General features: G+C 37.5%; 1 protein-coding gene across 8 annotated transcripts in view; it reads left to right on the top strand.

Annotated features, from left to right (window-relative positions):
- Clcn3 (chloride voltage-gated channel 3) overlaps window positions 1-16,502 on the top strand; it is a 74,373-nt gene that overhangs the window by 20,486 nt on the left and 37,385 nt on the right. The window contains exon 1 of one of the 8 annotated variants that reach the window (XM_021171072.2): window positions 9,923-10,262. The exons of 6 other annotated variants lie outside the window; for them this stretch is intronic. In XM_021171072.2, the coding sequence (XP_021026731.1) occupies window positions 10,184-10,262 (79 nt within the window). In that variant the 5' untranslated portion in view covers window positions 9,923-10,183. Of the gene's footprint in view, window positions 1-9,922; window positions 10,263-16,502 lie in introns of those variants that run through there. One more of the 8 variants, XM_021171076.2, reaches the window with a different exon arrangement.

Below are 16,502 nucleotides of genomic sequence, written 5' to 3'. Positions count from 1 at the left end.
TCCTGGGGCTGGGTCTAAGGACCCCCACCTGACAACTGAATTTGTTTCAAGATAAACTAACAGCCCAGAACAAACTGGGTTGCTAAATAAAGTGACTTCCTAACTGTTAAAAACTACAGGCAAGGCTTTTATGTGTAAACTCTGGATAATACCCCAACTCTCTTGCTTATATGCACAAGGTTAGAGAAAATTACATGAAAATGGCTTTTATTTTGGTCTTGGAGTTTGTCTGTTTTTTTCTTTATGCTTTTCAGTGTTTTTAAAAATAGTAACAATTTAGCTAAGGAATTATAAAACTGACCTTGAACTTGTGCGTTTGCTTCTTAAGTTAGCTCCTGGGATCTTCTAGACAGCCTCATCTTACTTCACGTCGTGGTGGCTGCTGCCGCAGCAGCTGCTTTCCTCACCTTATTTGTGCTGTCCGTTGCGTGCTCTCTCTCCAGCTTCTTTCTCTGTAACAACCCTAGTTGGTTTGGTCCCTCTCATTTGTAAGTAATTTATGTTCTTCTGCACATAATTCTCTTAGAGCTGATACATTTTAATTAACTTTTTTTTTTTTTTGCTTTGTTTTTGTAACAGGGTCTCTTGTTTCCTATCTCTGTGTAGCTGAGGCTGGCCTTCATCTCCTGATCCTCCTCATATTTCCAAACTTTGTGGGAAAGATATATCATGGACAACCATTTATGCTGATGATTTGATCATTTTCTTACACCATCTGATATTGGTGTACATGTAAGAGGAGCTCATTAGTGCAACCTTGTTAAGTAGCCATCTGTTTAGTATATTAGCTGCTTAAATTTTATAGTTTTAGGAACTTTTTAATTTTTAATCAATATGAATTGATTTAAAAAAGATTTGGCTTACTTAGATACTTAAAAAAATGGACAGACTCTTCAGAAGGGTTTGAGGTAGTATGTTACTTATACCAAAATGGTAGTGGCATTCAGGAGAAAAAGTGACAGACCTGAGCCTTCCGTGGGAAGCAGAGCAGGGCTGGATTATGGGGTTTCTCACACTGTCTGTCATTATCACTTCTGCTTCCTGATTTCTTTATCTGAGAAATGAGGCTCCTAGAGTGTTGGAGTTAAGGACATGTGCCACTGCACCTGGTTCAGATTAGGTTTTGGGGGGAGTTGGGGGAGAATATGGTAGAAGAAATTGTGGAAATGTTTTATTGTATCTGAAAAAAATTTTGTGGCAATTTTGTCATGGGTATCCAAAGTTTAAACTTCTGAGCCATCAAATGGATTACATCCTGGGGCTCATAAAAGTATTTTATGATTCCTTTTGAGATTCAATAATGATTTAGATTGTTGTAGAAAAATATAAAATGACATAGAGTATCTTACTGTGTCAGAAACAAAAAAATGCTTTTAAAAACCACTGGGAACATGTCAGAGGAACCTGAACGAGTCCCTACTGGGCAAAGCTGCAATCAAAGAGCCACAAAGGAAAGCATGTGGAATATTGTTCCATGTGGGAAGTGGGCCCACATCTGTGCTATAAATGATACACACTGATATAAATGGGGAGTGGAGAGAAAGGCATGTCTCGCTTGTGGAAGAATCCCAAATAATTGATGTAGCTTTTGCAACTTCATGGAGAAGAAGCTTAATTCCAACATCTTTCTTCCTTAAAGGTGGGCTTGACTTAATGGTTCATGTTTGAAGAATAGAGTCAGGGGTAGGTAGAAACAGAAATGCTTTAGTGGGAAAACTTGGCAAGTGTTGTTATTCAAATGATGAACATTAATGTCACAAATAATTTGAGATTGATATATACCCCTGAAGATGTCGTCCTTGTGTTCTTTCTGAAGATCTGTATCTCAAATACATCTATTTTCAAGAAAAATAATAAAGAATAGGAGACATTCTGAGGGATACCTGACCAGTAAAGGTCATGGAAACAAGTTAAATCAAAAAGATTGAAAGCAAAAGACAATAACCAAATAAAGTATGGTATTCTCAACTGGTATCTATAATATAAAGAGGACACAAACAAAATCTGAAGTCTGGAGTTGGACCAATGTTATTTTTTAATTTTGACAAATATACCATGGAAATGTAAAATATTAACAGTTTTGAAAGCAAGAAGTATGCAGGATTTCTCAATTCTGAAATAAAGTTATATAAAACTGTGAGTGAAAAAAAAAAAACAGACTAGAAAAAATCCTAGGTTGATGTTAGATCCAGAGGAAACTCCACTTCCCCAAATGGACCAGATGCATGTAAGGATGTGTAGTAAAGAAAGCTGCTGACCTGATTACCCCCTGATATGGTTAAGGTTTTTATTGTAGATGGGGAGTGGGGTGGAGGGAAGGGAGGAGATGTGGTGGTGTTGCTCAGGAATCTAAGATACAAATTGTGAGTTAGAATCATTCTACTTGGCAGTCTGAAGGATAAGCTTTCAGCTGCATTGCTTTACTTGTCGTTTCCCAGTACTTGGTGATACTGTTCTACTGAGGGAGATGTTTGCGACCACGAAACATTCTAAATTGCAACATAAAGTCACAAGTCTTACATTGGAAATCTTTGGTAAAGGCTGGTTTAGACGTTTTTAATAATTTTATCTTTACATTTCATAATATGCCTTTGTTGCTATGTGAGTGTGAGTGTAGATGCTATGGTTGCCAGAAGTGTGGGGTCCCTACAGCATTTATCATGGCTAAGTCCCCTTTCCCTGTTTTGCACCACTAGTCTGTCTTTAATCAGCCCGTTGTAAATAGGTGGTGTCTTACTTAGGGTCACTATTATTGTGATGAAACATGATGATCAAAAGCCACTTGGGATGAAAGTGTTTATTTCACTCACAGTTTTATATAACAGTTCATCTTCAAAAGCAGGGAGGACAGGAATTCAGGCAGGGCAGGAGCCTGGAGCCAGGGGCTGCTGCAGAGGCTGTGGAGGGGCCTTCTGGCTTGTTTGTTCACCTTGCTTTCTTAGAGAACCAGGGATGGCGCCACCCACAAAGGGTTGAGCCCGCCCACACTAATTAAGAAAATGCCCTACAGGCTTGCTTACAGCCCAGTCTTTCTTTCAGAGACTTTTTTCCCAGGTGCCAAATAGACTTAAAATTAGTCAGCACAATGGTCCAGCCTATTTGGGATTTCTAGGCCTGAGTCTTTGCTCTAAAACGACTCTAGTGACTATATTTAATGACTGCCTGCTGGAGAAAAGTCCAGGGGCTTTCAAATGGTCTACTCAGAATTATTTTTAGAATAAATGATTCCAGAGTTCATCTGGTACTTATTCTAAGCAAGGTCATGTTCTTCATGCATTTGATAGCCTTCACTCTGTTGCCAGTTCCCTTGTAAACATTTTCTGCACCTGTATCCCAGGCTATTTATGCAGAGCACCCTACTAGAAACAGAGGACCGCCCAAATTCATGCCTTAATGTAAAAATAAGGCAATGCATATAGGAAAAATTAAACACCTTAAATTTATGCAGTGTTGTGATTTGGAATGTCTTAAGTGTACTAGGAAATGATATTGTAATAGATCATGATATTGATTTGTTGGTGGTGCCTACCTGGGTAAAATGAGGTCAAAGTATCAATGAAATCCTAAAAACACTGAGTTGCTATCACTGGAAAGAAGGGAGCTTGCTTTTTATTATACTCCAGGACCTGGCTGTTTGTACCTAAAATCCCATCTGCAAATGTTGCCTTAGCTCTTGCAAAAACAGTCCAGAGAAACTAAAGTCACTGAGTCCTGTGTGTGTGTGGTGTGTGTGTGTCTGTGTCTGTGTTTCTCTCTACTCTCTCAGTTGGGTGTGAAGGAGTGAGCAAAACAAACTAATTTTTCCCCAGTGAGTAGAACCACTTATTTGAAATGGTAAATACTGTTACACTAAAGGAATTTAGTTAGTACTGTATTGAAATGTGCTTTAGATGATAATAGAATTAGAGGTATTTAGGACACATTCCTAACTCTGACACTTGAATTGTGACATAAAACATAATTATACAACTTTCTTTGTCATTACACAGCAAACATCTTGTAGCCCACCCCTAAAGAAACAAAGCGTAGCCTATTCCAGAAAACCTTGAGTACATGCTGTCCCATTACCTGTTCCTGTCCCAGGCGTAGCATCTTTCACTAGTCACTTTTCTGGCTTCACTTGGTGATTTGATCACTGGAATATATATATATATATATATATATATATATATATATACATACATACACATCCTTAAGAGCAGGACTTAATATTGCCTGTTTTTGAAAGGTAAAAATGGAATAATTTGCTCCATAGGCCTTTCTCTCTTTCCTATGGTACTGTTTCCCAAACCATCCATGTGGGTTGGTAGTAGCTATTGATGATTTTACTCCACGTAATGAAATCATCCTTTTTCTAAATTTACTATAATTCTATTATTTTATTTTTGATAGATCGTTATGGTTTTGGTGGTTAAAAACAGTGTTACTTTCAGAGTTATGCCTTCTTTTGTGCACCAGTTCCATTTGTCCTACATCCTGAATAATAAGTAGCTTTTTGCCATAGGTGTGGTTCAAGGCTACTACTGGCTTCAGGGATGTATCAGAGTTTCCATTGATGAACTTTCCCCAAACCTCTTGATATGCCAGACATGTAGTTTACTATAAGTTGTAATTGTAATTTAAATTTTCTTGGTGGCCAAAGAGATTAAAGATCTTTTTTATATATGGTAGCTATTTGGGATTCCTTTGAAGTACATAACAGGTTATTTGCCCCCTACCACACACACATACCTTTTTATTTTTTAACTCTACTGTCATATCTTAGAGATTTTTATCTATAAACTCTTTAATGGGTAAAATGTGCTATAAATTTTTTCTATTCCATGAGTTGTATTTCATTGTTCAAGTGGGCATTTTAGGAATAGATGTTTTTTTGTTTTTTTTTTTTTTTTTAGATTTATTTATTTATTTACTATATGTAAGTACACTGTAGCTGCCTTCAGAGACTCCGAAGAGGGTATCAGATCTCATTACGGATGGTTGTGAGCCACCATGTTATTGCGACCTTTAGAAGAGCAGTCAGTGCTTTTAACCTCTGAGCCATCGCTCCAGCCCAGGAACAGATGTTCTTAATTATAATTTTGTTCTATGTGATTTTTATTCCCCCTATATAGTTCATACTCTTGTATTTTGAGAAAAATGTTTGTACTTTCAAGTCATAAAGATAGTCCTCCTGTATTATTTTAAAAAGAACTTTGTTTGCCTTTTAGACCTAAATGATGGTGTACATGTGTATTTAGGATATATGTATGTGTGCATTTATTTATTTTAACATGGAAATAGACAGTTTCCTTAGTATTAATGACAGTGTTTTAAAACCAGTTTTAAAATACCCACTCTTATGTTGTGCTTCCCTGTAGATGAGGGCCCATAAATAGAAGGAAGTCTTTCCAGACTCTTTTCTGTCCTATTGGCTTATTTTCCCCCTCATAATGGATATTTGTGTTATCATCTTCTCTTAGTTTTGCTCTTTTCCTGTCTTTTCTTTCTCCTCAACCTTCTTACTACTTTTTCCCTCCTTCCTATACTAATTTGTGTCATCATAGATTTAATGATTATTATTTCTGACAAGTCTGTCTTTGTTTTTCTCATATATATTTTTCTGCTTTGTTGACTTGGTCTTATCTTCTATTTTCTGTAATTATTTTTTCTGTAATTATTTTTAAAATGGTAATTAATGGTTACCTTTTTATCTTCCTCTTTCAATTGACTACATTTAAGGCTATAGATACTATTATATTTTTAATGATATCATTAATTATCATTGTCATTTTAACTTCTGCAGTGGTATTTACCTTAACCTGTGGGTTACTTAGAAGTGTAATTCATAATTTTTAAACATACATGAGAACTTCTGATTGTATTTCTAATTAATCCTATACTAGTGTTGAATTGTAATCAGTATAGGCATGTAGTTTCAGTGTGTTTAACTTGCATTGTCACGTAGGAAAAATGAGTTTTTTTTTTTAAGTATTCAATACTTGACATGAGAGCGAGCGAGAGAGAGAATCTTTGTATGTGTGTTAGTCTGTTGACATCATCTGTTTTCTTTCTAATATTCTTGTTTCTGCTAAGTGGGTGGTAGCTGTGTTTCAGTGTGGTCTTTAAATCAGCATCTTCCTATGTCATCTGGAGTACTGGTTGCAGACCTACATTGTAATTCTACTGCTAGTGATTATCTTTCAATTGCAGAATTTAATCCATTTACATTTAATTAAGTATCCATAGTTGAGGACTGTTATGGTTAGGTCACCTTGACAAACCTGAGAAGAGGGAACTTAAATTGAGCTATTGTCTGTTTGGTATTTTAATCCTGTGATATGTTATTTGACTAACCAGGAAGCCATATTAAGCTGTAAGACTTTCTGAGGTATGACTGTTGCAGAACTGTTTTGTAATTCAGTTTACTGTGTGCTTTACATCTTAGACCTCTCAGTGTCTGTTTAGTGGTGGTGTAACTTGGCAGCCATTGGTGTAGCTTTAATGTAGCTCTCTGGCAGCTTTGCTGTGTGTGTCCTTCCCTCGTTGACTTTCTCTTAGGGAAGAGGACTAAACTGTAAATGAAAGTTGAGTGTCTGGTGTGAATGGATTATAGGCTGTTGTTAACCTGAGGTTTCTAGGAGCGATTGGTTTAGTTTAAGGAGTGAAGGATACTTCTTATCAATGCTTGTTTCACACAAGTGGCTTTAATTTATAAAATTAAAAATAGAATTTTTTTCTTGTAGAAACTCAAAAGTATAGAAAAGGGTACTATGGTTGGTGGTTTAGTCCTTGGGAGCACTTAGTACACACGGAGGGGCCCATGGCTCCAGCTACATATGTAGCATAGGATGGCCTTGTCTGGCATCAGTGGGAGAGGAGACCCTTAGTCTTGTGGAGGTTCAATGCCCCTGACCCCCCCCCCCGCCCCGTCATAGGGGAATGCCAGGGCAGTGAGGTGGGAGTGGGTAGGTAGGTGGGTGGGGGGAACACTATCATAGAGGCAGGCAAGGGGAGTGGGGGCTTGTGGAGGGGAAACTGGGAAGGGGATAACACTTGAAATGTAAATAAAATAACCAATAAAAGAAAAGGGTCCTGTGGTTATGCCATGGCTCTTTATCTAGGGGTGAGGAAGGCCCTGTGAGGTTTTCCCCATCTACATTGGCATGGCATCTGGTGCTGCCATTAGTCAGGCCTTGTTTAGGCAGCCACATTGTTGAGGTTTTATGTGTGTAGTTTCTGTCTATAGAAGACAAAATCTCACAGCAGATTTCTTGGGTTTTATGGCATTTGTTGCTCAGTTTGGGTTTCCTGATTTAATTCCTGAGTTATTTAACATTTTTCTCTCTTTCTGTCATTTTTGTAACTTGTTGGTCAGCCCTAAAGGCAAACTTTTGATTGTCTCTAAATATGCCTTTAAAAGATGGTAGCTTTCTTGGATCATTAGTGTTATATAGGACCAGGAAGCTGGCCCATCATGACATCACGATATAAAGAGAGTCTGCATATTCTGACTTCCATATGAGGTTGGAATCGAAGATTGTGATCGGCTAGGGAGAGGCTTCCAAGGCCTGTGTGTGCTGTCTAGCCTTTCAGTGTTTTTGGCTCTTCAGAGGTTCTCCCTTGAGACTTTCATGCATGCCTTGCTTACAGGTTCTAGGCTTTATCTTTTCTTCCCTTCCCTTCCACCACACCCCTGAGTGTAATGCATGGTAATTACCCGGTCACAGTCCTCCTGCTTCTCCCTCCAGTGTACCTTGTTCTTTTCTAACATATCTGCCCAGGCAAGGTTCTAAGACTTTCTGAGGTATGACTGTTACAGAACTGTTTTGTATTTCAGCTTATTGTGTGCTTTACCACCGCTAAACAAACACTGAGAGGTCTAAGATGTAAAGCACACAATGTCCACCTTTTCCCTTCACCTCATCTGGTGTGTACTGTGTAAGAACTGAGGGAACGCTCACTTTACTCTTCTGCCTCGTTGCTCAGTGATACCAGCTGTTCAACTTGATGTTTCATACTAAACTTAACTCTCCAAATACCAGCACAATAATATATATTATATACACATTTTTTACCTTGAAAGGTGAATCACTATTGCTACAAAATTTACTTGGCATTGTTAGCATTTCACAGGTATGATATGCCCCCAGCTCCTGTGCTTCTCATTCCTTATGAGCAAGGTCAGAGAGTGTGCCCAGATACGGGGCCGTTTGTAGGGAGGCTTCTCATGTTACGGTATGTAAGAGCATAGTCTCATTCAAATGAAATGACTTATAAGTGTTATACAGTGTATATTTGTTAGAAATGTCTAAATGGTCATAAAATATACCAAAGAACAGCAAGTGACCAAATTTACATTAAGCTAATTTGGTAAAATTGATTTTGTCAAGCCGGGCGTGGTGATGCACCCCTTTAATACTGGCACTCGGGAGGCCGAGGCAGGAGGATTTCTGAGTTCGAGGCCAGCCTGGTCTACAGAGTGAGTTCCAGGACAGCCAGGGCTATACAGAGAAACTCTGTCTCTAAAAACAAAAAAAACAAACAAAAAAAAAAAACAAAACAAAAAAATTGACTTTGTCGAAGCTTTTCTTGCTTAAAATACAGTTTTCCAAGAGAACTTGAAAAACCTTTATTTATTATTTTAATTTTAATTCTGGTTTGTATTCTTTTCCTAGTCCTCACTTCCATATTCCACATGGACTTTTGTAACAAGCTCTGTTTGAAGACTTTTGAAATCTAGAAACCTATTTAACTTATGATCTTGGGAGAGAAAAGACTCCAGATAATTGAAAATAGACCAGGCTAATTGAGTAGACTTTCTCCCTTTATTCCCTGTCTTTTCTTCCTTTACCTTAAGTTTTCAGATGCACCCAGAGTGGGAGTGGACCTTAGAGGTTGTCTCATTCAAGACTGACGAAAACACGGTTTATAGATCTTTGCCCAAGTTCCATAGTATTTTCTGTGGTGGACATCACCTGTTTAGTGTACTGGATAACAGTCACTTTAGAAGAGTGTTCCAGTCAGAGGACTCAGAAGAGTCTGTAAAACTTGTACTCCTATCACATATGAACACTAGTTATGTTTGGTTTTTTGTTTTGTTTTGTTTTGTTTTTGTGTTTTTGAGGCAGGGTTTTCTCTATGTAGCTCTGGCTGTCCTGGAACTCACTCTGTAGACCAGGCTGGCCTCAAACTCAGAAATCTGCCTGCCTCTGCCTCCCAAGTGCTGGGATTAAAGGCNTGCNCCACCACTGCGCTGCAGTAGTTATGTTTGGAATAGCTGTTTTAAAAACGAAAAGTTACCTTTTTAAACTTAAATTTTTTTTTTTTTTTTTTTTTTAGCAAAGATGGGAGTAGCTAACTTTGATACATATTTTTCTACTCAAAGTCTTTCTTAGCACACAGTCTTCTGTAAGATGGAAAACAGCAAAATAGAAAGTTTCCTACAAAATAAATCTTTTTGCATAGTTCACCTTTCTCCTAATTAGAATGTCTCCTAGCTGTTGTTTGAAGGAAAGAAAAAGGTGCTGCTGGGTGGGGGGAGGATTAGTAAATGAGATAAAATACCATCCACCCAGTGACTCAGGTTTTACATTCTCCATAATAGGCTGAGGATTAAAAGACAGTTAAGGAGTCTTAAAGCTAATACTATGGAGAAACTTGTTGGTATGTTTTAGTTTTTCACTGTTATGACTCATACGAATTTACTGCATAAATTAGTACATTTATAAAACATCTGTTTTAGTACTGACTTTTCTACATTAGACATGAAAAGCATCATTCTCTGGATCTAGAACTACCTTTTTCTTTCTTATATTTTCTTAAATTAAAAATAAATATTTCTACTGTCTTACTATTAAAACTACGTTGTGAGCGCTTTAAATTTCTCAAACCATTTTCGTCTGTTATACTTGGCGCTTAGTCATCTGCGTACACAGCAGGACCTGATTAAGAAGGCTGTGCTGCCTGCCTCTAAGCCAGGCTAGATTGTAGCCACTAGCAACCAGGCTGCAATAATTTCCCTTTGATGACATCATCCACTGTGGAAGAACCCAGTTGCTTCAGCCAGTCGAACTATGCAGTTCTAACCTCATCAAATATGGCATCTTCCTTGCTTGCTATAGCAGGGGAAGGGAAAATGGCAGTCTTTTTAATCTAGCAAGCTTCTCGATCTTATAATTATTATTTTTTTTAAATTCTGGTCATGGATGCTTCTTCTGATCCCTATTTGCCTTATGACGGGGGAGGAGACAGTATTCCCTTGAGAGAATTACATAAAAGAGGTAACGCCATCCCCTTGCTCTGAATTCTCTGTTGGTATGTTGTGCATGCGGCTGGGCGGTTCTCGGAACAGGCTGGCTGTTGTCCTCGGTGCTGCAGTGAGCTGCTTACTTGCCCTGCCTTGTTGGTATGGGAGAATGCAACCTTCCCAGCAGGCTGGGGCCCTCCCTGATTGTTTGCTCTGTGGCGATTTGCAGTGCTTCAGATCACATTGGGCTCTGACTCCATCTTCTGTGTGAAAAGCCTTCTGTTTAACTCCAAAAATAAGCTGCTTTTCCAGCTAGCTAAAGTCCTGTGGTCTGTTGGTTGGCACCTGCAAAGTGGTGTTTTTATTGCTGTGGAAACTTATATTTTCTTTAGTTTACACAGTGAAATCAAGTGCCCATATACCATTCTGTTTTGACTGCTGCCAATTACCATGTAGACTTCGTATCATAGAGTAATAGTGAAAGCTCTTAGCTGCATTTTATAACATTTACAAAGTAAAGAACAATTCTTTTGGCTTAACATTTTTTAAATGTAATGTCTTAGCTAATTGACATACTATATTGTCTCCCATAGGCATTTTGTACAACTTGATAGGATAAAAAAATGTAGGTTTCGTTTTTATACATTTTGCAGAATGTAAGTCGGTAGTTAGAGAACAGATGAGCAGCCAGTGTAATGGTGTAAATCTTTTGGCAGGCTCTGTCTTGGTCGTCTTAAAACTAACTAGGTGTTTATTAATTAAACTGCTCTTTTGTTCATTTTCTTAAATTGATTATTTTTTTAATAAATGGTTGGCATTTGTTGTTGTAGAAATTAACTTCAAGAAACATTCTTTAGCTAGATGACTTCATATATGAGTCATATTATTTGTTGATGTTATAAACTTTATGGTTTAATCCCAACTAAATGAGGAAGATTTAAAATACACTTTGTATTCTGACAATAATTTTAAGTTGTATGGAATATAGGAATTATAATGCATTCGACAGATACTAACTGGTTACGTTGCAAACTGCAAAACAATAGTTGGATTCTAAACAGTTGCAACTTTACTCTGTAGAATTCTGTGCTTAGTAAAAGGTTTCTTTTTATATTTTGAGGAAAAACTAAGATCATGTCCCATATATTGTGCTTTCCTTTATGAATTGCATATGTGTGCATATATAAATTAGGATTTAGTAAAAATATAAATAAATTATTCTTTGTACTTTTAGAACATTTCTTCTAACATTATAAAAGTATAAAAAGTACAAAAAATAATTTCTCCTAATGATGTTCTGACATACGTGTGTGTATGTGTGTGTGTGTGTGTGTGTGTGTGTGTGTGTGTATCTAAAAGTAAAAGGAATAAATTCTCCTAAAGTTTTACTCCCTGGGATTTTTTTCCTTTTCCTGATAGAGTTACCCTGTGTTTCTGTCATCCACTTCCTGGTAATATTCGTATTGAACAGTGATAATTCAAATGTCACATTTGCTAATATGGGAAATGGCAAAGGCAGGCAGACCATCCTTTCTCTGAGTGAAAGCAGCTTCCGCTTGTTAGTACTGATTGACTGGAAGGGCTGGGCAGCACTATCTGATAGTCTTGGCAGTACAAATTTATAGACTGCCTGTGTAAAAAACGTACAAGAAATAAGAAATGGCATAACTTATGTCAAACGACACGTACAGACTACCAAGAAAGAAATTGAAAAAATATTTCTGTGACGTTTTCTTAAATAGTTCCCTGGAATCATCTTGAAGGCCTGACCACTGTCAGCAGCTCAGACGTGGTCCTGATTCTGATGAGACCTTCTCTGTTAATACAAGCCGTGGTTTTAGGAAGCACTGCGTGTTTGTTCAGTTATTTATTTGCCTTACTTGACTGTCCCATATCATTAAGAACATAGGGTAGTGTCCTAGTGTCTGTGTGTGAGAAAGCATTTGTTTTCCATAATTTATGACCCTGTGAAACCATAGGTCAGCACAAAGGAACTGGTGATATGGATATAGGAAAACAGCTTAAATCAAGCAAAGTGCATCAGCTTTCCTGTGAAGACAAAATGCAGTAATTAGAAATAGATCTTCAGGCTGGTAAAGGGAAAATAGGTGAAATTCAAGTATAGAATTGTAAAGGCTGTTGGTAAGTAAAGCTGCAGGTAGGGATTCAGCTCGGGGGTAATTAGGCTTAATCACCCTTTTCAGGGTGGGGTGCTAAATAATTATGCTTTTTACTTTAGTGCATAATATAGCAGCTGAAAGAGCAAGTAGACTCAAAGTTGAAGTCATTTATATATTACTTATTAGAAGTTGAACTCATACTTTAGAAGTAGCCTTCTTTGGGAGTAATTCTTTGTCCTGCTGGTTTCATTCACTATGTTGGCTTTCTTTGTGAAGTTGAAGTAGTTTGGGGATTGAGTTCTTTTCGTCTACTAATCCCTTTGCATGGTTTTGATTTTAAAGAGATGTTTTTCTTATATTTATTTTATTCATTGTGTGTTACTTGGGTGTCACTTGACAACTATATGGTGGCACTTGTAGAAATCAGTTCCTGTCCTTCAGTCATGTGGGTCCCAGGAGTTCAACTCTGGTCATCTGGCTTGGTAGAAAGTTTTTAATCTACTGAACCTTCTCACCAGGCCCCAGGCCCTAGACTTGCTTTCTTCTTTTTTCTTTTTCCTTTCCTTTCCTTTTTTTTTTTTTTTTTTTGATGGACCTAGAAGGAACAGGTTTAGTATTCCATTTACTCCATGTAAAAAGCCTTTAAACATTATTTGACTACCTGTTTCTTATTTTTTTATATTTGAAGTACTTATGGAACTCTGTGTTTATAGAAATCCTAACTAGGTACTGTGGAGAGTGATGGCAGCTACAGGAGTAATACTAATACCTAAAATTGAATAGAATTGATTCACATAATTTGACCCTTCTCATCATTTGATCATTTTCTCATTACGTACAAGCCTCAAATGACTGGTGCTTCAGTCTGCTGGGGGCTTAAGGCTTCTGATGTTGAAAACCAACCATGGAGGATGCTAGTCTCCTGAAGCTGCTGTTAGACTGGGCTTTCCATGGCCCTTTAGGAGAGGAAGAGAGAGACAAGTGTTTTGGCAGGTGGTACTAAGTAGGCCATTTTTCCGTGAACAGGGGAATTTGCCAGGTGTCTGTGGTGGAGAAAATGGAATAAGTGCAGTGTCAGGGAGTAGAGAGCTGGTCAGAGAATGATTAGCTCTGCTGCATCTTATCTATCAGCAAGTTTCATTGTGAGGAGTAGAGGCAGCAGTGAAGGCAATGATTTAAATCTTTTCCCTACCCTATAATGTGAACACATTTTTCTTTCCTCCTGAAATCGTAGCAGCTTTCCACTTGTACAAATCCAGGTGTTAAATGTATTCTTGTTGTCAAAAGGATATCCTATAGGCTTCTGATTAAAGTAATAAAAATTATTTGATATAACTAATGCTTGTTTTATAGTATTATTTGTCTTCATGCACTGTTATAAAACAGATCTGTGGTCAAATTTATACTTCCCATTATATTTACATTTTTAATAAAAATCCTAAACATTTTAAACAGACACTTTACTATGATTTATTTTAAATCATCTCATGACTTGTCCTACATCAGAAATGCTTTATATATTCAAATTTCAGGATATGAGCACATCTCTTACCACATTTACTAAATTTGCAATGTTGATTTTTTTTTTCTTGCAGCAAGTTTTGTGCCTACATAGGACACTAGTGACCTAAATTATACTTTACAATTTTGTTTTTGATTTTTAATTACTGTGCTTAATATGTAGGGTGTTTTTGTCCTTTGTATGTGTCCATGTGCATGAGTGTGCATTTCTTCCTTTATAACTCAGACCAAAACAAAATTTACTTTAACTTCTTTTTTGTAAATTGTTTTGATGCTGTATCTGCATCATTGAATATGCAGAGATGAGAAGTGAAGTTTGAACCTGCATTCAGTATGCATAGGAACTTGTATCTACCTTGTCTAAGGCTGCTATTTATATTGAGGTGACAACAGAACAGAAAACTAAACAGCACATTGAAGTAGGCAGTGGGCTCAGCAGTGGTACTGGTTAATTGCAGGCCTTCTTTGGGATTTTGTATTAGCTTCTAGGTCTTTGCGGTTTAAGTAGTTAAATATGACTGGATGACTGAACAGTTTTTCAGAGTACATACTATTATATTTCATTTATACTGTCATTGATCTAGCCACTATCAACTGATCACTTACTAACTGCAGAACTTTATATTTGACAACCCCCACTCCTACCCCGTTTTGTGCTTTCAAGCAGTTTTACGTGGTCCAGGCTGCAACCTTGAAATGTAGTTGAAGATGATCTTGATTGTCTGATCTTCCTGCTTCTGCATCCCAAGTGCTGGGATTAGATTTTGTACATACTAGGTGAATAGCTACCAGATGAGTCACATCGGCAACCCTTTTTAATTTACCCAGACTCTGGGACTTCTGTTATCAACCTACATTTACCCTTCCTCCCCTTACCAGGATGACGATCCTTACTACTAAGCTCCTAGAGGAGAAAACATACGTGGCTGCATCTGTTGCTCTCAAGACAGGCATAACTGTGTCAGGAGACTGTTACACATGGGTTTCTGGCTCCTTCTTCCGTAGTGTTCAGTGTGTGCTTAAGTTTATCTGCTGTGATAGCAGTATCACTGGAAATGGCAAGTTCACCCTTGTGTCTTTGGAACTTGGCCTGGAGGTAATAAACGACAATCTCATTAAGCAGTGGTATGCCTGTTCTATTTGAGATAGGTGTTGTCTGTGAGGAAACCATTAGGTGGCTGTTTGTGTGACTATGGGATTTATTACTGAATCCGGTTTTCATGTAGTACAGCTCATCAACTATGCATTGAAGCTTAGTAGGAGGTACATAAAGATTTTTAATTTATGGAAAAGTAGATAATCTTGATATTTATTTTTCTCTAGTTTTGTGTCAACCTTTTAGGTTTAAAATGTTGGTCAGAAAGAAATTTACCAGTATTTTTCAAAAGATGAAGAAAATGAAAATTGAAAAATCACTACTTACTAAACAGTTTCATATACTAAACTTTGATTTTATTTAGGTACATATCTGTAAGCTGTGCCAGTGAGGACTGCTGTAGGCTACAGTCAAAGGGCTTAAACACTAGTTTCTGAGTGTCCACCTGGAGGCAGGGTTCAGGTTGCTGAGTAAAGGTAGGCTCTCCATGGTGAAATGAGTCTTGACCACCCTGAGGGTGGGAGAGGGGCAGTGCTGTTAGCATAGCAGGTTTACCGTGATAATCTGTGAGCAAAACACTGCCCAAGGGTGGGAAGACAACATTCTCTCCTCTTTTGTTTTTGAGGTTTTTGACTAATTATTCTGAACCTACTCTTGAGACTTGACCTAAATATATATCTTCCAATCATGAAATTATGTTTTTTGACCCTGTTAATAAATACAGTGGCAGTAACTTTGGAATAAATGCATAGGTTTGGGTGTTTATTCCACTACTTACTTACATTATGGTCTTGATATTATTTCATTGTATTCTTTCTTTGCTTTTCAAGTCTATAAAATAGATAATAAGTCTTGCCCTATAATGTTGTATTGAGTGAGCTGTACTAAGAATCATGTCTATTGCACAATAGATATTCCACAAGTGTTAGTAGTCTTTATTGTTTTCAGTTGTGAGCTAGTTAATAGGGTCTAGCCTTTGCATGGAAAAGCTACTTTAATTCTGATGTGGCCCACCTGATATACTCTTCTCATTTATCATGTATCCTTTGTTGATACATTACATCTATTTGACTAATTCAAGGTCACAAAACTCTTACATGTTCTTCTTAGGGTTTTGCAGTTTTAGCTAATTCTAATTTTGGATCAAAACATTTGAGTTTTTGTTCATGCATGTGTGAGTTGGGCATCTAGTTTCATCCTTTTGCATAGATAGCGTTTCTCAGCATCATTTGTTGAAAGCATTATTCTTGGGGCTGGAGAAATGGCTCAGTGGTTTAGAGCACTGTCTGCTCTTCCAGAGGTCCTGAGTTCAGTTCGCAGAAACCACATGATGGCTCTTAGCCATATATCGTAGGATCTGATGCTCTCTTCTGCCATGCAGGTGTACATACAGATAGAGCACTCATTTACATAAATTAAATCTTTAAAAAAAGAAAAGATTCACCATTGCATACACTAGCAAGATTTTGCTGAAAGGACCCAGATATAGATGTCTCTTGTGAGACTATGCCGGGGCCTAGCAAACACAGAAGTGGAT

Source organism: Mus caroli, chromosome 8 (genome assembly GCF_900094665.2).
Source record: "Mus caroli chromosome 8, CAROLI_EIJ_v1.1, whole genome shotgun sequence".
Taxonomy (NCBI): domain Eukaryota; kingdom Metazoa; phylum Chordata; class Mammalia; order Rodentia; family Muridae; genus Mus; species Mus caroli.
The sequence above is the reverse complement of the archived record's forward strand: the minus strand, read 5'-3'. Positions and strand labels throughout refer to the sequence as shown.